General features: G+C 44.9%; 1 protein-coding gene across 4 annotated transcripts in view; it reads right to left on the reverse strand.

The window, feature by feature from the left end:
• RHBDF2 (rhomboid 5 homolog 2) overlaps window positions 1-23,138 on the reverse strand; it is a 59,830-nt gene that overhangs the window by 20,598 nt on the left and 16,094 nt on the right. For 2 of the 4 annotated variants that reach the window (XM_083725822.1, XM_083725825.1), the window contains exons 2-5: window positions 3,971-4,129; window positions 2,522-2,652; window positions 1,169-1,361; window positions 134-346 (exon numbers count right to left, since the gene is read on the reverse strand). In XM_083725822.1, coding sequence (XP_083581948.1) covers window positions 134-346; window positions 1,169-1,361; window positions 2,522-2,652; window positions 3,971-4,105 — 672 coding nt within the window. In that variant the 5' untranslated portion in view covers window positions 4,106-4,129. Of the gene's footprint in view, window positions 1-133; window positions 347-1,168; window positions 1,362-2,521; window positions 2,653-3,970; window positions 4,130-12,381; window positions 12,818-18,902; window positions 19,035-23,138 lie in introns of those variants that run through there. The other 2 variants (XM_083725823.1, XM_083725824.1) reach the window with 2 other exon arrangements.

Below are 23,138 nucleotides of genomic sequence, written 5' to 3' on the forward strand. Positions count from 1 at the left end.
AAGTTCCCCGTGTTTTCAGAGATCTGGTTGTACTGTTGCTGAGAAGAGGGGTAAGGAAGCAGCACCCACCCACACAAAAAGCATCTTCTACAGCAGTAAAGAAAGAGGAGCGGAACAAAACAAAACAACTCACTCTGATTATAGCTGCAGCTGCCTTGAAACTCATATGGGCCACCGATTCCCTCTTCCTGCGGGGAAGGCGGCCGTAGCCGGACCGTACGCTGCCAAACGATGTCAAGGACATGACGCCAGGGGTCACTGGGGCCAGGGCAGGGTGTGGAGTGCGTGGGCGATCCGTCTCATCCGGGTGCCGGAAGGGACGGCCTCGGGCCAGGGGATCAACAATCTGAAAGACCAAACAAGAGCCCAAATGGCTGCCATTATCCATTACCCTCCATGGAAGTTAAAGCCACATAGCAGCCTTCTGACTTGCCTCACCTCGGTCCAGTATTATCTGAAGGAGCATCTCCACCCCCATCGTTCTTCCCAGACACTGAGGTCCAGCATCGAGGGCCTTCTGGCGGTTCCCTCACTGCGAGAAGCCAAGTTACAGGGAACCAGGTAGAGGGCCTTCTCGGTAGTGGCACCCACCCTGTGGAACGCCCTCCCACCAGATGTCAAAGAGAACAACAACTACCAGACTTTTAGAAGACATCTGAAGGCAGCCCTGTTTAGGGAAGCTTTTAATGTTTGATGCATTACTGTATTTTAATATTTTGATGGAAGCCACCAAGAGTGGCTGGGGAAACCCAGCCAGATATGCGGGGTATTATTATTATTATTAATAATAATAATAATAATAATAATAATAATAATCACCTATCTCCACAACTAATATACAACTAAACAAACAAAGGAAGGAAGACTGCTGGAGAACTTAGCCTTGTATTTCTGTCTCCTCTGATGGGCAGTGGCATTGCAGCATCTCAGGCAGAGGTCTTTCAACATCACCTCTTACTTGGTCCTTTCAACTGGACATGCCATGCATGGAACCTGGGACCTCCTCCATGCAAGGCACATGCTCTACCAGCCCTCCTCCAGCAAGCTCTATATCCAAATTGGGATCTAAATCCAGTCCCCCCCCCCTCACGAGCAAATCCAGGAGTAGCTGATCCACTCGTGCTCTGAAGCACAAGGCAACCACCTCCACCACCAAGGGGTGACCAACCTTGGGCATTTTCTGTGGCTTTGGAGACTCTGTGCCTTGGAAGGAAGGCACTTCCTGGCTGGGCAGCTCCATTTCTCGGTAGGCAGGTTTGAGCTTCCCATACCGCAGGCTGCAGTGCTGCAGGCTTTTGCGCTGCCAATGCTGCCGCTTTCCGTCGCAGTCGCTGCTGACTCCAAACCACTGAGCTGCTCCCCTGGGTGTAGGAAACAAAAAAAGGACAACACATATGAAGAAGCCCAGCAAAGTAGCCCAGGTTAACATTGCCTGGAAGACGCCAACAGCCTGCACCCAGTCTAACAAGATCTTTCCTCCAGAAACTCTCCACCCTTGCCTTCCAAAATGGCTGCCCTCTGGGTGGATTTCCACATGGCAGCGACTCTGGGGGAGAGGTGGCTTCTTACTGATCGGAAAACAAACCAGCTAACCTGTCGCATGACACATAAATATCCACGTTGCCATGCCCCGTGAACCTGCACTGCTTTTGTCCCCTTCCCCAATCACATGCTCCAATGCAGGGTTTCCCAAACTTGGGTCGCCAGCTGTTTTTGGACTACATTTCCCATCATCCCTGACCACTGGTCCTGCTACCTACGGATGATGGGAGTTGTAGTTCAAAAACATCTGGAGACCCATGTTTAGGAAACATTGCCTGAGTTGCAATCCTCCCCACTTCTGCAAAAGCATTCAGCATACACACACTGCCTCATTTAAAAAGTCTACTGTGAGCAGGAGGCCGTGGAAGACAGGCGTGCCTGGCATGCTCTGGTCCATGGGGTCACGAAGAGTCTGACATGACTAAACGACTAAAAAACAACACTGTGAGCAGAGTATCAGTTGTATTATCAGCAACCTGTCTTTTTCTAGCAAGTGCACACCACAGGAACATACATACACTGTAGGGAGTCATATCTGATTCCCAACACCTAGGCTTATATTTATGGTTGTACATAAGATGGAAAGAGAGGGAAATGACACTTGTCTGTCTCATTTTTTGCAGTATAAGAAGGTACTGACAAAATACTTAAAATGCATCTGCTTCCACTTGAGCAGATCTCAAGTCTTCTGAACAAAGCAAGGCCCAAAAGAAACACCTTATCTTGAAGCATTCTTCTTGTCAAAATAATTATCATCATGAGCAAAATTTTGGAGTCCACAACATAGCCTGTTGTGAAAGCACATGATTATCTCAGTACAGACTCTGCCTTCAAGGTAAGGGACAAGAGAACCAAGAACGCCAAGCAGTAACTCTGCTCAATGCCTTCAAAGGTAACAAACAAACAAACAAAAAAAAAACACCTTTCATGGCCATCACCCCCATCCCAACCCAAAATGGGGGCCTAAGCATCTCCTTACTTGCGAATACTGTGGGACAGTGAAGTTTGCCTGTGCAACCCAGGATGTCTTTCAAAGTTGCTGTCCTGCCTTTTCATCCCGGACTCTTGGAGGCTCACACTCTTCTGATAAACTGGGTTTTTCTTCAGAGGCTAGAAGAAATGTTAAAGTCGAAGAAAGATTGTAAGGAAGATATGATTCAGACACAGAACACCCAACTGATGAATGGGCAATATCCTGAGGCCTGTCCTTGTTATGCAGCTTTCATAACTACAAATCACACTCCTCAACCAGGGAGGGAGAAAACCAGAAGTATCTTCTTGACTACAATTGTACCTTGGAAGCCAAACACTTTGGCACTCAAAACGTTTTGGCTCCTGAGCGCCGCAAACCCGGAAGTGAGTGTTCTGGTTTGCGAACGTTCTTTTGGAACCCGAATGTCCGGCGCAGCTTCCGAACATTTTGAAGTTGAACAGCCTTCTGGAACAGATTCTGTTCAGCTTCCAAAGTACCACTGTACTTGGATAGGGAGCCTGGATAGGTGGCCAGGATAGTGCTAGATGCATACAGGTATGTAGGTATGGAGGCAGGGTGTTATGTGAAATCACACATCTATGTGGAGCATCATGCTTGTTTGATTACAAAGCTTCACTTTTTATGCAGTTTACAACTGGGGGGGGGGGCTGTGGAGGAGAGAGAAAGAAATGGACTTAAGGTATGGCTGAAGGTTCTACACTATTAGTAACATTCTTGATTGAATATTTGGAGTAAAAAAGAAATTTGCTGGAACTTAGGGCAAAGCAGGGTTCATGAAGGTTGCCTGCTCCTCACTGATTCCGGAAGGGACTCTTATTTTCCCCTACCTCAAAGGTGCGCGCTCTCTCTCTCTGTGTGTGTGTGTGTGTGTGTGTGTGTGTGAGAGAGAGAGAGAGAGAGAGAGAGAGAGAGAGAGAGAATGAGAATGAATATATATCTGGGCTCAAACACAGCATGGTGTGAAGGTGCATTTTAAAGAAAACTCAACTGGCCAGTAATCTCTGACGGTTATTTGTTTTGGGGAAGGATGTTCCTCCCCAAGTCATAATGTGTATCCATAAAATGCAAGAGCTATACCTGAACCCCATGGGTCCAATTTAGTCCCAGTCTCTGAAAGCCACTCCCCAAAAGAGAGGGGTCTTTCCACATGCCTGAGGTGGCACACAATCTTTGGTGAGCTTCCAGAAAAGGCAGTCTAGATGTCTACAGAGAAGCCACAAAGGATGCTTCTCTAAGTGCCAATGCACTGGTTAAATATCCATGGTCACATTGCAGATTGTGACAGCACATGGGCAAAAGCAATTTGGCAGGTGTGGCGGAATCAGATTTAACTTCAAGATCCTGACAGCAACTAACAGACACCCCTCCATCTCAAGTAACCATAGACATGAAACAGGCCCGTAAGCATTTAGGGAACACTGTAGTCAGACATACCACTGTTTGGCTGTTCACATCCTCGGCTGCTTCCACGGGTGGAATTGTGATGGACAGGTTTGGGGGCTTCTTGCTCTGTAGGCGACTGCTGCTGGTACTGGAGCGCCTGGTCCCATTCTTGTCACTGTCCGCCATGTTGAATTGGATTATTTAGTCAGCCTGATGGGAGGAAAGAAACAGGAGTCAGGGTCCTACAGAGCTCCTGGGCTGAAGCCCCAAAGAAGAAGCACAAGAAGTTGCCTTATACAGAGTCCGACCTTTCTCAATATTGTCTGCAGTAATTAGCAGTGGCTCTCCAGGGCTTCAGGCAGGATCCTTCCTGGCTCTCACTGGAGATGCCAGGGATTAAACCTGTGAGGACCTTCTGCAAGCAAAGTGGAAAAACTGCTTCCTCTAAAGTAATTTTTTCTTTTAAAGGCGGATTAAATATTGAGGCTATCAAGGGGACCACTCTGTCTTATGTCTACTTTCACGGTTTATCAGAATCTCTAAAGAGCTGCATACTATTGTTGCTTAAGAAGGGACAGAAAACTTGGAACACATCCAGGACCAATGCAGGAACACATGAGTCAGTGGGAGAACTCCAGCTCAGCTGCATATCAATATTTATTATCAATTCATTGGTACCATGCCTTCGTAAACCCCCAGTAATACAACAACAAAGAGGCAACAAATAGCAATAGTGTCCATGTTGGATACAGTGCCACAGCTGGTAGGTAAAGGTAAAGGGAACCCTGACCATTAGGTCCAGTTGTGACCGATTCTGGGGTTGCGGCGCTCATCTCGCTGTATTGGCCGAGGGAGCCAGCGTACAGCTTCCGGGTCGTGTGTTCAGCATGACTAAGCTGCTTCTGGCAAACCAGAGCAGCACACAGAAACGCCGTTTACCTTCCCGTCGGAGCGGTACCTATTTATCTACTTGCACTTTGACGTGCTTTCGAACTGCTAGGTTGGCAGGAGCACGGACCGAGCAACGGGAGCTCACCACGTCGCGGGGATTTGAACTGCCGACCTTCTGATCGGCAAATCCTAGGCCCTGTGGTTTAAGCCACAGCACCAGGCTGAATTCCATTTTCAGGAAAACTGTTTCTGTCATGATGGGAACAAGTAGGCCATGTCCTCTCTTATTGGCTTTGTAGTGCCACTCCCTTGATACACTCTCTCTTACAACATTGATTTCCCCCCCCCCCCCGATGATTAAGTTGAATTCCCAATATTCTTCCTTCATCATCCTTACAAATAAATACGGGGTCCCACTTTCCTTTAACATAAACCACTACTCCTTTTTTCTTATTTACCTCCGAGTTAATAAACTCTACCCCCAGTTTTTTATTTATCAGAATATGTTTATGTTTTTTGGCTATATGGGTTTCTTGAAAACAAATCACATCATAATTCTTATTTTTCAGAGCCTTCTCAATTTTATTCCTTTTAAATTTCTCATTCAGCCCGTTCACATTCCAGGACAGAAATTTCAATGTGGGAGCTATTATTTAACTTTTAGTTATTACTGTCTCTCTGGCCGGAATATCAAACTTATAATCTGGAGCCTTTGTTTCCTGGGAGCTCCTCCTCTTCTGCCGTCTCTTCTCCCACTACGGCTAGCAAAATTAGACCCATGCACAATAAATGTTGCAGGATAACTTATGTGAAACAAGAAAAGGCATGTGAAGTTCATCAGTCGTGGCATGCATTTGCAGAATAGGCTTTGCAGATTTGTTTCCCTTGTAAAATTTAATTGCCTGGATGTAGAATTTTCCCAGTTTTTTGGGGGAGGGTGACGTTAGCATGGAGGATACACGTGGCCCTAGCCACAATAATACACAAGACCTAGCCATAATGTTTGGTGTTAGTATGCACCGTGTTTCTTTTTTATTAGTGCTTTTGGGCTTGAAAGCCATGCCTCCAGGTTCCCCTCTGCCCTGTAGGGATTAGAACTCCATTTGTACAGAGTACATTGGAATTCCCCCAGCTTCCAAGCCAGATGGGGCTGCATTGCATCACCACATGAAACCCCATGGGCAAAAACAATCAACATTCTTCCTGTCGCCAAGCCCAGGGTAGACACCATTTGCTTGAATACCTTAAGAACTGGTGCTATTTGCCAATCAGCCTAAGTGTGTTACACAAGGGAGCTCCTAGCGCTTTCTTTAATAATCCTGGCTTTATTCAGGATGGCCAATGATCTCATCCTCTGCAGGTGCAAGGCAGAACATACAGCCAATGCTGGGAGTCACATTAATAAGGGGCTTCCCACACAACGGGATGGGAAGACTCTGGATGGGATTAATGCTGCAGAGTGGGTCAAGCCAGGGTTAACAATCCAGCTCAGTGGTCTCACCCACTCTGTGATTGAAGCTATGTAGGTTAGGCTGTCTAAGCCCAGAGCTCGGTCAACACTAGCATGAGAAGGGTTAACGCCTCCAGACAGGTAGCAAAAGGAGGCAACACACAAAAGTGACAACATCTTATTGGTACAAAGTAGATGGTGATCCAGCTATTGTAGGTTTCAGGTCAGTGATCTCTCTCTAAAGCTCCATTCCATTCAAACATCCTAACCAAATCAACTATTGTTTGGAGTTAACCAGAATTTAAAAACACACACCATGCCATGGTTTGAGCTACCAAATATACAAGCAAGCAAACCATGCTTTAGAGCTGTTTGGTTTGCTTTATGTTTGCTATGACCACCATCCCTCAACCAGCAAATGCCCTGCTATTTCAGAAGCATTCTAAAAAAAAAAAATTTCTCACTGGTCAGTGTGTTGTTCCTTTCTCCAGGATTAACCTCCCCAAAATTCATAGATGCCTCCAGCTGTCTGCATTTGTGCCTTCAATATTCCACCTTTATGAAACTCCTGTGCATCTTGGATGTTCAATTCCTGACACTAGGGGTAAGGTTTTTCAGATATGCCATATGGACACAGCAAGCAGGAGGCAAGGCAGAGGAGATCTCTTGAGTTGAAAGCTTAAGCAATAGGAAAACATACTCTAAAAGTCCCTTTCACACTCCACAGTCGAAAGTACTGTATTTTTTGCTCTATAAGACTCACTTTTTCCCTCCTAAAAAGTAAGGGGGAGTGTGTGTGCGTCTTATGGAGTGAATGCAGGCTGCGCAGCTATACCAGAAGCCAGAACAGCAAGAGGGATTGCTGCTTTCACTGCGCAGCGATCCCATTTGCTGTTATGGCTTCTGAGATTCAGAATATTTTTTTTCTTGTTTTCCTCCTCCAGTCTTGTGGTCTGGTGCGTCTTATAAAGCGAAAAATACGGTATATTATATTTCCTCCAGACATGGAAAGTTCATCTCAAATGCATTGATAATGAAATAAATAGCCACAAGGTGGCGGCAGCACACTTTCAAAGCTTTCTCAGCTAGCCTACAAACAAACCGCAGTCTTTACTGTGTGGGTATAGAAGGGAAAAAATGGTAAACAGTGAAGCTAAAAGGCCACAGAATACAAGACATACAGTCTGTGACATTTCTACTCAAAGTTCAAAAGCACACTGACCATTCACAACAGCCATAATGGTCACTGCACTTCTCTTGTATACAGCTAAACGTTACATGGAAATGTCACAGGCATTTCATGACCTTTTGGCCCAACTCTGTACCCTTTTCTCCTCCACGTTCATACTCATGGGAAGCCATATCTCTCTGCCAACCCAGGACATAGCCAACTTCACACATCTCACAAGGTGAGCCCACAAAACCTCATGACACCAATAAATCTGCTAAGTATTTTTTAAGATGCGGTACAACTCTCCTGACAGTTTTTTGTTTCTTGCTATTTATTCCATTAAATTTCTATACCACCCTTCAACCAAAGTTTGCAGGCTGGTTTGCAATATAAAAAGCATAAGCCTATCCCATATTTCATGCTCCCTTTTCCACTACATCCCATCCTCAAATTAATTCAGCTTCAGGCTAAAACAACTCTGAAAGTCCAGTCTACATCCAGTAGCAATGCCACACAGGAACCAGTGTTAGATAGTGAGATAGGGAAGTAGGAGCTAAATGGCACCTTTAAAACAGGCTATGGGCACAACAACGGAAAGTCTATAACAAGAATACAAAGCTGGAAATGAACTGCAGCTAAAATGTTATGTTCATTTTTCACATGGTCCTTCCCTTGTTCACCCCCCCCCCCCAATATTCTTAAGAGAGTCTCTTCTCCAGTCTTCAGAGTAGCTGGAAGTGGGGAGGCAGAATTAGGTCCTCCTTTCCTTCCACTCTGCAGTTTTAATCTTGAAATCTTAGGCGAACTGCTGCGCCCAGTGCTCAGAAACTGCTTGTGCTAATGAAATTCCCTATCGCAAAATATGCCTAGAACAATGGGAGTTTTGAACATGGACAGGAACGGCCCTCCCTCCAGACGCTGCACCAGAGACTTCTTGTCCCTTGAACCAGCTCTTTAGCAGCAGTGGAGGAACCACCGGCCAAAGAGCCAAATGTGGTTGCTCCAGCCAACCCTTGGGACTCTCTCTAGACCACACTCCTTATCCCAGGCCACACTCCTCACCATCTCTTGCCCATGTCTTCCTTAAGTGCTTTTACCAGGCTGGAAGGTATCTGAGCTGTAATGATGTTTCTAGCTCGCTTGGATGGAGGTATGTGTGTACAAACCTATGGCACTTGTGCAGCTGGAATGTAACCTACTGCACAAAAGGGAAGAGTCACATCCATTGCTCCAGCCATGGAGGAATGTTGCCCTCAGGGTGGAAAGGATTCCCAGCTGTTGATTCACAGTATGCAGGAGGCAGGTGGTTACTCAGGCTTTAAAACTATTCTTTTACCTGGGAGCTGCTGTTTTCAGTTAATTCTAACGTAATTGTTATTTAACAAATTCCCGAATATTTTACTTTACGCTGCCCTAACAACTTATTCGAAGGGTGGGGTATAAATACAGACAGAAAGAAAATAAAAGAAAGGCTATGGCTATCTTGCAATAAGATTCCCCTTATGTTCTGAGGCTTGGGAAGAGCAGCAGCTTCTGTAGCAAAGTATCCCACCGGGAGCGCATTACAGATACCCCCATATATTTCAAGGGAGATGATGAGACCATAAATGTTTAAGGAGGTCCCTCTCAGCAAGAAGAGCACCATAATCAATAACCCAGGACCAGAAGCATCCAGGGGGAATGAGCATCCTATCCGGCAATTCTCAGAAGTGCTTGAGTGGGCAAGCAAAGAGAGCTCATGTCAATGGTGCACCGAGGGAACTGGCGCCTCAAGCTGCTTATGTCATCCATAATATGCTTTATAGCCAGAGCCATCTCCGAACTTCGAGGGGAAAGGAAATGTTTATAGTCCATTCAACCCACATAACGGGGAAGCAGCATCAGCAAACAACAGAGGTCTTTGGGGCTGGTGGAAGAGGCACAACTGCCATACAAACTGCCATGCAGACAGTCTTTCCAGCAGTTTTGTGTCAAACAACCCCACGTACTGTCATGCTTTACCTTCCACCTTCATGATCTCCCCGAATAGAAATGCAGTGCAGACAAAACTCCAGCAGTGCTCAAGTTGGCTCTAAGGGCCACTTCTGCATGAAGCGCTTATTCTGAAGATTGGAAGTGCTCCTGCAGCTTTTAAAATGCACTGCACTCCAGCCCCTACTAGTTATCTACATTCACCTGGTTGATGCCGCTGAACAAGTGCAGAGAACCAGGTGCAAGTCTACGTGGCTGGCAGAGGAGGAGGAGTGTTGTTGTTTCCCCAGGGCTTTCCCTGTCTTGTGAGTGTTAACAGCTGGTTGTTGGAAGCATCCCTTTCCATATAGGAGTCCCTCAGGCGGCTCAATGGGTCAGTGCATCCAGCTGTTAACCAAAAGGTTGGAGGTTCGAGCCCGCCCAAAGACAGCTGTGGGTAGGATTCCTGCACTGCAGGGGGCTGGACTAGAGGACCTTCAGGGTCCCTTCCAACTCTACACTTCTATATGATTCTATAACCATACATGCTCTTGTACACATATGTTCATGTCATATGAAACGCATGATGTTAGATAGGTCATCAATCTCAGCGACTTCGGTATTAAAGCAAAAACCCAAGAATTTCTATGCATCACTTTCATGAGTTAACTCTTAATTTCCTTCATGGCGCATGAGGCTTTAGGTCAGGCTGAGCAAAGCGGTATAGTTTACCCTTTCATTCTCTCAGAAAGTGTATGACACCAAAAGACAGAGAGTAAGAAATAAAGAGAGACTGGCTGAGATTGTGCAAGAACAACCCCAAGCCCAGTTCTCAGGATTGCCTTAGAGATTTTCCATGATGTAACTGAGTCATCAGGAGAGGATCAGCTTCACTTTCCACTTCAATCCAACCTCCTTCCTAGCACTACTAGCAAATTAGCAAGAGTCCTCACTTCCAAAGGCACAATCCCCTGACTCATAAGCTACTGGGAAAAGGCAGTCGAGATCCTAGATGGACCCAAACTTTCTTATTAAAACAATAACAACGCACCACCAAACAGCAACAATATTTGTATAACCAAGGCATATTTGTGTAACCAAGGAAGTATCATTAGCAATAGTGGCAGGTGCTATTTAGCTATAATGGTGGTCGCTTACATACTTTTCAACGGATGACTGCAACTATGTGGAGAGCCTGTTACCTATTGTATCCACACAGTCAGCAATGTACCACATCTGGGCAAGCAACCAATCAGGAATGAGTGAGGAGGTATTTTATGAGATAGAATTTGTCTCAGGGTACAGTGAGATGCCTGTCGAACGGATAGACAATCTGATTCTGAAGTTGTCCTTCGATGAGACCACCGCATGGCCTATGCTGTCCACTGTGGTCACAGAAACAGGAGAGCAGGAAATGTCTACAGCTGGATGCACAGGGACATAAAGAAATGGAACTTAATGCCCCACCAATATTTCCCAGGGCTCGAGAGTGCTAATACCTGTTGGAATTAGAAGTCCTTCATCCTACTCACTCTCCAAATGAAACCCATAGGGATCTCAGGACATGTCATGCATTTATCTCTGCATCTAATCTTCATATGTGCAAATGTGCACCCTATTTTCTTTATGACACAATGTTTTTAGGAACATAAAGCCACTGGCATAGTGTAGGACGGGAGGGGGGGTGTGTCACAGGGTGAGCGCAAAATTGTTAGGAGTGAAAATTTTCAAACACCCAGTACTGCCTCAATACAGCTGCGCACCCCCGTTACTGGACTCCATTGAAAACAGCATCTCCATGCAAACCAGGAAGTGGCCTCTCCAGAAAACAGAATGACTCTTCTTTTCTCATCTCTGTATCTGCAATCTCCTGAGTGACGTGGATGCCATTAGGCAGTTGAATGAGCATGCGTACTCTGTCCATCTGTCCCCCACCTCCACGTGGCCCCCGGGCACTGACAACCCACGCTATGCCACCTCAGAAAGCATTAGAGTGAAAAAACTATGAGCAGGAACTCATGTGCAATTGTTATGGACAGAGTCTGTCATGCTCAGAAACTAGAGGGTTTTTTAGAATGTGACATCACCCCCCTCTTGGGTTACTGAGGCCATCCTGGCATCTGTAATACTCTATTTAACATGGTTGCCCAACACCGGTCTGCACCTAATGCTAAGGCATATTTTATTAACCAGTGGTTTATTATGTGTGAACTCCATCCTGTGACTTATCCAGACTTTGCTTACTGCCAACAAAATACAGTCTGAAACTATGGTTTCTTATAAACCTTGGTTTGTTTTATCTATGGCTAGCATTACATGTGAATCCAGGACCCTTCCTTAATCATGGTTTCTTTGGTCACTAACTTGCCCACGTGAACCTAAAGGTCACCGAGCCTAAAGGACATATTGCAAGAATAGATGGAAAACACCAGCCAAACTTTGGAGAAACAAGTCATGGTTTGTTTGAAAGTGTGTGGGACAGCTTGTGGTTAACTTTAACGAATCGTAGCCTAGCATTCTGAGCGCTCTGCCACATAGGAAGTGGTTGGCCCTGAAAGTTTCAGTCACTAATACGTAAGCCTGGCCTGTGGCCTGTAAACAAAGACCACATAAAGGAATAGTTTACCAGGCAAAAGTGGTTTTTATAACCCACTGTAGATTATGCCACTGAATATTACTTAGTCACTGCAAGGACAAATCAGGAAGGAATGTTTTTTCAGGTTACATTTGAATTTAAATTCAACTTAAATTACATTATGCACTCCCAAACAACTTTTTTATTAAAAATATTCCATTTCCCAAACTTCCTTCTGCCAAGACTTGGCAGCCAATGGAAAATTCATAAGCTTTGAACATCAAGCAAAGCCATTTGGCTTGGCTCTATAATTTGAAAACTTAGATCATTACTGCACTATGGTAGCAGAAATCCTTCAAAGCTGCCTGATCATGTAACACACACGCACAAGAGAAACACTGGTGCTCTTTATTCAGTTTGCTTACATGTTTATAGCTAACACCTTGGAATGGTTCCATCAGGCAAAAGAGAGGCTTAAGCTGGATGGAAAGTTTCCCCTTCAAAGTCTCTGTGGGGAGTTAGGGGAGAGATTTATTTTCCCTCAGGAAGGGAGACAGCACACCAGCCAGACTTGTCAGTCGCAATAGTCAACACCTTGGAGCAGCAGAGGGGGAAGAAGGAGGAGAGGAGGCACTGAAAGCAGAACAAGTAAGAGATCGTGCAACGGTTTATCAGAACAAGGTCAGCAACAGCAGAACAGATGTCCGAGATGCCTTTTGCCATGTTACCAACATTGCTGACATATCTCAGCTGGTTTCCATAACAATGCAAGGTCCTGCCCGGTTCGTTGTGCCAAACCAAGACGGCTTTCACAATGCCAGCTTATAGAGATGCCACAGCTGAGTGGCTGGGCTGGCGGGAGAAAAGCAGACATGACTCACTGGCAAGCCTAAGGACAATGAGTGCCTGAGATTTTTATTTTTTTTTACCTACAGGAGGAATGAAAGCTTCAAAAGAAGAAGAGGAGGACATTGAAAGTGGCAAGCGAAAAGTACGCAGCCAGTGACCAGCCATTTCATGACACAACATGCACAAGTAGTCAGGCAAAATGAGAGGGAGACTGCAAGCCTTGAAAATCCAGAAAGCACAAAGTTACCTGTAAGGTTTGGTAGTAGCAAGTGGAAAGGAGAGATGGAGACACTTGGAGGTGGCACAGAGGTGGCTCTCCAAATTCTTAACTATACTTGGGATACAACCTCCCCTTCCCTCCTCCTTTCACATTAAATGAATCTCCTGTATCCTTCACCAAGCAATAGCTTGAGAAGAGGCAACTGACAACAGTGATGCCTTTTGGTGGAACAGTTGTTGGGATGGGGGATAATACAGTAATATAAATTTATTATTTATAACCTGCCCATCTGGCTGGGTTTCCCCAGCCACTCTGGGCAGCTCCCAACAGAAAATTAAAAGCACGATAAAACATCAAATATTAAAAACTTCCCTAAACAAGGTTGCCTTCATATATCTTCTAAAATTAAGGTAGTTGTTTCTTTCCTTGACATCTGATGAGAAGCGTTCCACAGGGCGGATGCCACTACCAAGAAGGCCCTTGTTCCTTGTAGCTTTGCTTCTTGCAGTAAGGGAACTGCCAGAAGGCCCTTGGAGCTAGACCTCAGTGTCTGGTGTCCGATGGGGGTGGAGACGCTCCTTCAGGTAATGCTGGACTACAACTCCCTTCATCCCACACCACTGGCCATGGTGGCTGAGGCTGATGGGATTTTGAGGCCAACAACATCTGGAGGGCTTTATGGGTAATCCAACTGTAGGGGGTGGCTCCTCAAACCAAAGACACTGCAGAAAGATGTGTGTGTAAAAATCCCCGACAGTTGCCTCAGAACTGTCAGAGACAGTGTCAGAAAAAGAGTGGGCTGAGAGTTTCTAGTTTGGAACTAACTGAAACTGAGCCTTGGGGTGGGGTCAGCTTAAGTGGCTCTCTGGGGATCTGCTGCCTGTCACAGGAGTGACTGTATGCTTCTACAGTGCTTTACTTGTACATTTGCAACTAAAAAATGAGAGACCATCCAAAGAGGAAAACTGAAGCCTTTAGCGCTGTCCCCGGAACTTCTCGTTGCAGGGAGCATATTATTAAAGAGTTCAGTTGCTATCTAAGGAAAACAGAGTTAAACATATACTTTGTCTCTTAAGGTTTTTTGGTTCAAGGCCCCCAACCATCTCTTTGTATTTGAAAGAACCCAAAAGCCCCAGCTGAAACTCTTTGAGGGTATACAGCAGGGGTCAGCAACCTTTTTCAGCCATGGGCTGGTCCACCGTCCCTCAGACCATGTGGTGAGCCGGACTATATTTTTTGGGGGGAAATGAACAAATTCCTATGCCCCACAAATAACCCAGAGATGCATTTTAAATAAAAGCACACATTCTACTCATGTAAAAACACGCTGATTCCTGGACCGTCCATGAGCCAGATTGAGAAGGTGACTGGGCCCCATCCGGCCCAGGGGCCTTATGTTGCCTACCCCGCTATACAGCCAAGGCCCAGTTTTCCCCCCACCTCACCCTTTCTCTCTATAATGCAACAGGGACATGGCTAAAACCATTCTTCCTGACATCTAGTTCTGTTCCGTTTTTGTCTGGAGAGGTGGCTTTTTAAAATGGTGGAACATACTACCGCATGAGCCCCTTTCCATAGCCTGAAGTGGTACAGCCCAGATGCAGGTTTGTCACAGTTTTATCATTGGCATCAACACTGGTATCTGAAGAAGTGTGCATGCACACGAAAGCTCATACCAAGAACTGACTTAGTTGGTCTTTAAGGTGCTACTGGAAGGAATTTTTTTTGTTTTGACTATGGCAGACCAACACGGCTACCTATCTGTAACATCAACTTCCCAGTTTTTGTTCTAATTACCAGCTTTATTCCTCCCTGTCCAACAGCATTCAGGGTTGCAGCAACATGCCACAGCTAGCAGCCACTTCCCACCCTTCTCAAATATATTCTGTCAAGCAGGTGCCAAGCCAAGAATTGAATCAGCTCCAAAAACAATAACAGGACAAGGGCCAATGCTAGGAATGGGAAGCAGGCAAATTCTAAAGAAAAATCCTACCTACCCTCCTAGCCTCGCCCCAAGGAATACATGGGGAATCCCTGCCTACTGGAGAAGTTTCATTCAACAAGTCCCAACACAGCTCTCTCCGAAGCCTACCCAGGCAGCACCTGTTTGCACTGTTCGGTAGCCAGAAGGCTTAAGGGCAATTACAGGGTGACATTCCTTACTCATGCTGGCCCAAGGACAAGGATGTTTCGGAGCATCACATTACCAGAAGCAGCGAAGGGAGAGTATATTATTTTGAGCTGGAAACACATAATAGGAGGGAACAAAACCAAGACACAAACCAACAATTCTAGGAAACAGGCCGGGTGTCACCTCAATTCCCAGTGAAAGCTGCTGTTGAACAGAGCCCACTTAAATTATGGAGCTAAATTAGCTGGTAGATTTACATTACACCTGTGTGCATGTGCAATAAAAATATTACACATATGTACTCAGTGAAGCCAAAGGGCCATACAGTGCAAGAGACTTAAGTCTCAAACATGTCTGGGCAAAACTCAAAGTGTGTATACAAGTACGATGAGCCCCACCCTCACAAATGCAGTAACAGGCAATGAAATAAATTAGCAGAACAGAGATAGGATGATTATCATGAGTTATTGCCATTGTGAATAATCTCTGTGCTTGTATACATTTGGGCTTTAAGCAGATGTGGCACAATGTTACTGAAGGATTTAAAAGAAGAAGCCCAGGACCTTGACATTTGATACTATTGTTTTTAAATACTGTAAATAAAAACTGAACAAGGCAAACGCTCCAGAATTAAAACAAAGACTGTGCTGCTGCAAACCTGACGGTGATCACAAAATTTCACTGTGTAATTAAATGAAAGATTTTGTTTTCAATATCCTTCTCCATTTTTTGGTACAGTACTCCAACTGCACTTTCCAATGGAGTACTGTACCAGGGCAGAGCAGGGGTGGGTGTGGGGGTGAGGGGGGTGAGGTAGGAACACTCTCTTGATTTCCAGCATAAAGAAAAAATAGAGATAGGAATTAGTGACTTCCTTGTCTTGTAAAAAGGGACAGCACAAACTAGGGGTGGTGGTGGCAGCATTTCATTCTCTGCTATCCAAAAGACAAAATATGTACCATATTAAAATACACACAGCAGGTGGCATTTAGCAAAGCTCCTTTAAACAGGAAGAGGTGACCAAGTAAAAATAATAAATATCATATATTCCTCATTTGGTTAGTACTAGAAAGCCTTGCCCTTGAAAACTCCCAAGAGAAATGCCAGACACTGAAGTAACTTTTGGGCTGGGTGCTTCACAACTCCCTCACAACAGACCTCTAAGCAGCCTTGCCCCAACAAGATACTGTGCTTAACTCCCTAAAGCAGCCCAAGACATCAAGGCTAAAGCACAGGTTGCCACTATCCAATACTGGGCCCTCTGCCCAGGAGAGACATGTGGCTCAGGCGCACTGCAGGCCCCATGGTGAGTGCCACCCAGCATTTTGTCACACACACCCCTAGTGGTGACACCCGGGGCGGCCCACACCTACTGCAGCCGCTTCCTCCGCCACTGCCTCTGCCCAGACCACTTAACTTGGATCTCCTTTATCTTCTTACGTTAAGATCTTCCTCAAAACTCTGCTTTTCAAGAATATGTTCCTTGATCAGATACAGTTTCTACAGTGAAGATCTCCACCCATTTCCTTACAAAATGGAATCCTGATACGAAATGGCTCAGATTTATGTTTTCAAAGTGTGACAGGGAAGCATAAGGGTTAAAAGGCATGAAAATAAGGCCAGAAAAAAAACCAACCCTGGTTTTGCATGACTAGGGACTTTCCTTGAGAGATTGATTGCTTTATTTTGATGGAGTACACCTGGTAAGTTTCGGTGCACTTTAAGAAAAGCAGTTTCTAAAATCCTCTGGGGGAAAGGACACTGGGTGACAGCCAACTTTAGTTGTACTCCGAGTCGCAGCGCTGAAATTAATGGACATGACTTAGGTCCATTAGTTTTAATGCATTTACAACCCACTGCAACCAAAACGAGCAGCTAGCATCAATAACTTGGGGGAAAGCTTTAAGACACTTTTGACAACTTATTTGGAACATATCTGAATACCTCTTTTATTTCCAAGCCCAATAGTGAAGTGGCTATTGTCTAGGCCCAATCACCAGGAGGTCTAAGTTTGCATATGAAACCAACACCTGAGAGTCACAAAAACCAAGTTCTTTAACAGTTGTTTGCAGCCAAGTGGAACATGCACGATCTAATCTGCTTTTTCTTATGCACATAAAAATGAAGTTCAAAACTGGCTGCCACCTGTGGGACACATCACAGAGCTGTGCCGCAGAATAAAAATAATAACAACACGGCTTTTAGAAATTTGTTAGCAACAGAATATTCAGACCTCAACCTAGAAGTCTCTCTAATGAGCTACGAAATTGTGTGGAAGTGAGTACACTATGAACCAGAAGACACAAGTGAGGGAGGCTAGACTAGCAGAGATGAAGGTGAGTTTCACAGGTAAGTTTTCAGCTAACCAATTTACACCAGGTATCTAACAATCCAGACACCATAGAAACAATAAAAATATATCAAATCAAATCAGTCATTGTTATAGAAACAGCTGCACAGAGTTGAATGTAGGGTCTCAAAATAAACTGTATGATCCCAGCAGACTCCAATTGGAGAGACTAGGATCCCAGTGGCCCAATAAAACAAGATAAAGAAGTTCAGCTTACTATTGCTGTCAAAACTTGATGTTATGATGGAGACCAGTGCCACTTGCCAACAGAGGCAATAAATTTTAATCCTAGCTTGCTACTCCTGGTGCCCAGAAATAATAATAGTAATAATAAAATTCTGCCTGTCTTGTCAGTTTTAAATGGATGGCCATGCCTGCTCATTGCTGGTGCTGAGGTCCAAATGCTGGTGCTCCCATCTGGCACCAGGGGACTGAAGACTTGTTTGAACACATTGAGGCAAGTTGTATTGTCCCCCTTCAGCAAAAGACATTCTTTCTTTGACAACTGGCAGGCTGCAAAACCATCGCCACAAAGAGGAAGAGCCAAGTTTATTTTTTTTAACTCAGTGTATGTTTTGCATACAACCGACCCTTGCCTCAGTTTGCTTGCATGAATGTATGAATGTATGACAAATCCTGGAAAAGAGTTCACACTTTTTTAATCTAACCAAATGAGAATGCCTCATTGTGGCTTCTCAGTATATATTCTTTCTAGCTTCTAAAACTAAAAAGAAAAAAACCACTGAACTTAAAAGCCCAAATGAAAAAGTAGGCAAGGTAATAAAGATATCCTTCAGAAAATAAGGTTTTTGGCGAGGACTTTGAGGAAAGAACTGGGTTTTACACATTCAGGGTTTAAACTGGAATATTTGGAACAAAGATTTCACTTAAATCACATTAACCATGGGAGGTTGGGAAACTTTTACTGAAGAAGGTAGGATTCCTTCCAGGACTGCCATCCCAAGTGTTGAAAATGAGGCAGAATTGTCACATGTTATTGAAAAGCTGTTAGCATTTTGCTACCTGGAGTGAAGCAGCAAAAGTGTCCCTTCCCTGAAAGCCAAGGTGTGCATTATCTGAAACCAAGCCAAGTTATTTTGGTACCCCAAACAGAAAATTCCACAAGTGTCTCTCCCCCGCCCTGACAGTAAAAACACAACATCATAACAAGCTAGGCAACCATTTACTACTGCCTTTTCATGGCACCCAAAATCAGCCGCCTGAAGCGGCCACCTTCCTCTGTCTAATGCCCCGTCAAAGCTCCTTCCCTCCCCAACATAGGTCATCGTAAAGCACAGTTAAATACAGTCAGCACAAAGAACTGACCTTTTAAAAAAAATGTCACCGACAACAGCTATTTCTGGAAGAATGAAATGTAGGAAGTGAACTCACATACATTCATCACTGTTGTGCAATACGCCCGCAGCTGGTTTCAAAGAACTGCTTCTTACCCAGTCTCCTTTCCTATCAAGTGTCTCCTTGTCACCCAGGCGTCATCACCAAGGTCCTATTCCCGATGATAACAGACTATCTGGGCGGCAGCAAGGCAGGCTCATCAAAGAAGGCTTTCAAATGCATATAGAGGTTTCTTCTTTTTATTCCAGGAAAGGGGGTGGGGTGGAACCCATTCATTTGCAAGTTTCAGTGTGGTTAAATTTGTGGTAGTGATGTCAGTGCTAGTGTTTCAACACACTCCTCCCACGACTGTGTATGTACAGTACACATTTCTGGACACAGCAGACCTCTACAGCCAGTTTTTCCCATCATCTTACTGCTACTGCCTTGTGCTGTCAAACACTGGAGTCGCGAGGAAAATATTTCATGGGGACAGCCAAACTGTGACTTGTGGACCAGAGCGAGCTCCCAAATGCACCGGGCAAATAAAGGTATGGTTTAGCAATGCCTTTTAAGGCCCCCCGTGGAGTATAATCAGCAATGAAAGGATTTTCTACCAGAAATAAGTATAATTAATTTGAATGCTAATATATGCTGCTGAGCTTCAGATAAATGTTTCTCCAGCCAGTGTGGTCAATGGGCAAGGAAGATGCGAGTTCTGGCAGCAAAATATCAGCGGTGAATGAATGCCAAAATTAAAGAATTAAAAGGGAAACGCTACAGAGCAGTAAAACATACTAGGGCCAACCGGGTGGTTTAGAAAACACACCGGTGGACAGGAAATATCGAGTAAGAGAGAGAAGCTTCCTACCACAGTGTCACAAAAGATATTGGCAAGACTGAGTGACATAAGCCAGTCTTTCTGGGCTCATGGAAAGGCCAACAAGGCGGAATGGTGGAGAGAACACCAGTTTCCAAGCAGACCTGCCTGTTCTCCTTGGACTGAAGCAAGAAGCAGAATTCCATAAACTATTCCATGGCAAGCACAAGAATATGCCATGCCTGCATTGATGGCAGTGGCTCAAAGACTGCCAGCCATGACAATTCCATTGTTGCCCCAGTCTGCAGTGCAGCCACACTCCCGTTTTAAGAGGACCATTTCTTACTTCAGGAGGAAGAGAGAAATCAACTACAAGAGGGGTGGGTTCTTGAAAACAGGAAAACTTTTAATAATGTATTAAATTGCTCAGCACGTTTCAGAGGAACCTTCCTCAGACACACAAGAATTCAGTTTGTTGGTATTCTGGTGAGGCAAAATTGCTCAGCTAATTGAATTCTTATGCCCCCCAATGAAGATTTGCACTGAAACATTAAAGTTCTCTGTATTATTTTTCAGTGCCATTTTGAGGCTTGCCACCCCCCAGCTCTTATTAAAGAACATTACAGCCAAAAACTTGTAATGGGGCCACAAAGAGGACTCTATTCTCAGTGAACTCAAATCCAATACTCCCAAGACAGGGATGGTTTTATGCTTGTGACAATGTCAAGGTCTCACTAATTCCCCCTCATCAGTAGGTAATTATCGGTATATTTTAAACACACAGAGTTTTAACTCGTATGAACATTTAATTGTTTTAAAATGATTTTCCTCTCTGTTTTCAGCTGTTCCTATTTTTATCTGTAATCCGCCTTGAGTCCCAGTTAGGGAAATATAAATATCTAATAATGTTAATGTTAATGCCCTACTAGAATGCTGTGTGTTCCAAAATGCAGCTGGCAGCAACATGTTTGCTTAGCCACTACCATCGCCTCGCCCCCTGCTTCTGCTTCCTGCGAAAACAAGACACAGCAGGAAATAGCCAAGAGATAGGATGAGAAAGATGACAGAGAGTGGGAGTGGGAAGAAAGAGGTCTGAAACAACCCAGGCAAGGCCCGAATACAGCAGAAGGCTCATGGGTGGGTCGGTGGGTGGGGGGCAAGAAATGAGACTGGCTTACGTCTAACTTTGCCCTCATCAACAGAAGCCATGCCCCAAAGGACAGCACATAAATGGAAGCAAGAGGGAGCAAGAGGGAACCACACCAGGACAGAAGCGCCATCAAAGTAATGGACTCTTTGATGGAATCCCAAACAGCAAGCACTAAATAGAGACCATCCAGCACTGAGGTGGGGAACCTTTCTCAGACTAAGGACCACATGGTGGCGGTGAAGGCATATGCCAGTGATTTATAGGCTTTGGCTGCTGAGGAGGCCACAGACCATCTTGGCTGTGAGTCCTGGAAGACTTTGCAGGCCTTTTCCCACTGGCCTTGGAGGGTAGGGCCCTGACTGACTGCAGCTACAACAGCTGAGGCTGGGGTGCTGTTTGGGGGTCTTTGGGGGGGGTCAGGGCAGAGGAGATTATTGCTGTTGTCTTTTTGTATCTTTATTTTAGACCTTGTTTTGATTCATATGGAAATTGTTCAGTTTGGTTGTGTATATTTAAAGGTTTAATTTATTGTTTACAGCTACTTTTGTTACGTTGTGGTCACGTATTTGTTTCATGTTGTAAGCTGCCTTGAGCATGGTTTGAACTGTGGAAAGGCAGCATGCAAATAAAAATTATGTATGTGGGGCCAGAGGCAGAAGAGGTCAGAGCTATAAATGCGAGCTTTACCTGTGCACTCAGTGGGGTAGTTCCTTAACACACACACACACACACACACACACACACACACACTCATAGCCCTCCATCCTCCACCCAGGAAAGCAAACAGCTTTCTCAGATTCCAAGGACCCATTCTAGCCAAGGAGAGTGAAAAGAAGGGCTGGAGAGGGGGCATGGCTCAGAGGGGTTTATTACTTGACTCCTAAGGGCCATAGAGTGAGGCCTGGAGGACAGCAATTGCCCTCTTTACCCGAGGCTCCCTATTGCTTCCCTAAAACTGATAAGAACCATAAAATTGTAGAGTTGGAAGGGACCACCAAAGTCATCTAATCCAAATTCCTGCACTGAAGGAATCTTTTGCCCAATGTGAGGCTTGAACTCGCAACCCTGAGATTAAGAGTTTCATGCTCTACTGACTGAGCTACCCAGCAGCTGCAGAACAAAAACCATCTTTTCTCTCTGGACTCCAACTATTTGTAACCTGGAAGGTTATACCGTCCTACCTACTAACATTTAATGCAGGGTTGAGGAAGGGGGGAGAGAAGAAGCTCACGTCTTTGCTTCACATTAAGAAAAGGAACAGATCATGGAGGTGGTGAGTGAATCAGCTGAGGAAGAAATTTTAATGAGGCCCAGTGGTGTACAATACAAGGAAATGTTTTCATGGAAATCTGCTGCCCCACCAGAGTATTTTCACAAGTCTTCTCTTACTGAACAGGCAGCACATTTTCAAGTTCAGACATACCTGCCTGTTTCCAATGTCAATTCTCAAGTTATTATCAAAGGGTCAAGTTCAAAATAATAAAAAAGACTAGTAAAGCTACAGGATACAATGAAAAATTGATACAGTTAACTGAAGTTCTAGATAAAAAATACACAACACCAGTGTTTTCTTCTTGCTGCAGCATCAAACATCTTGGCACAAAGATCACTGGAAATGGTTTCTGCAGAATGATTTGTGCCACCAACAGCCGAAGCATGCAATCTAGCACGATGGCCATTAGCTATGATGGCTCTGCTGTGCTTTCACAACCAGAGGCAATAATGCTTCTGCATTCCAATTGCTGGAAATGGCCAGAAGGGAGACTGCTCTTGTTCTTGAATCCTGCTTGCAGGTTTCTCACGGGCATCTAACTGGCCACTGTGAGAACAGGATGCTGGACTAGGTGTGGCCTGATCCAACAGGCTCTTATGATGTTCTAAACGAGGAGTTCCATCAGCAGATGGAGTTCAATAACACCAGATGGAGTTCCATAACTCCTGGAGGGCACCACGTTGGCTACCCCTGCTCTACCAGCATTCCTGTGGTGATTAGGGGCGAGAAACTCACTGGAGGAGCTCACGTCTTATGACTGCAGCAAGGCTAAGCTGCTCCTCACAGCTTATGCTCAATATCCGCCTGTTCTGCACTCTGACTACAAAACTAGGCAGTTGCAGAGTGAGGTGCATATGTGTCAAGAGACCTTAGCAAGGCATTTGCTTTTTAAATGTCCCGTCATAACCTACAGTGCAAAGAAATCAGGAAGAATGACATCACTACTAACCCCAGCCTAGGCAGAAAAGGGAAGTAGGGGGCTGCCTGTGCAGACACAAAACCAAGTGTGTTTGCATTAGCAAGATGACCCAAGTTTGAGCCATGTGAATTCCCA

This window comes from Podarcis gaigeae (genome assembly GCF_964106915.1).
Source record: "Podarcis gaigeae genome assembly, chromosome: 2".
NCBI lineage: Eukaryota > Metazoa > Chordata > Lepidosauria > Squamata > Lacertidae > Podarcis > Podarcis gaigeae.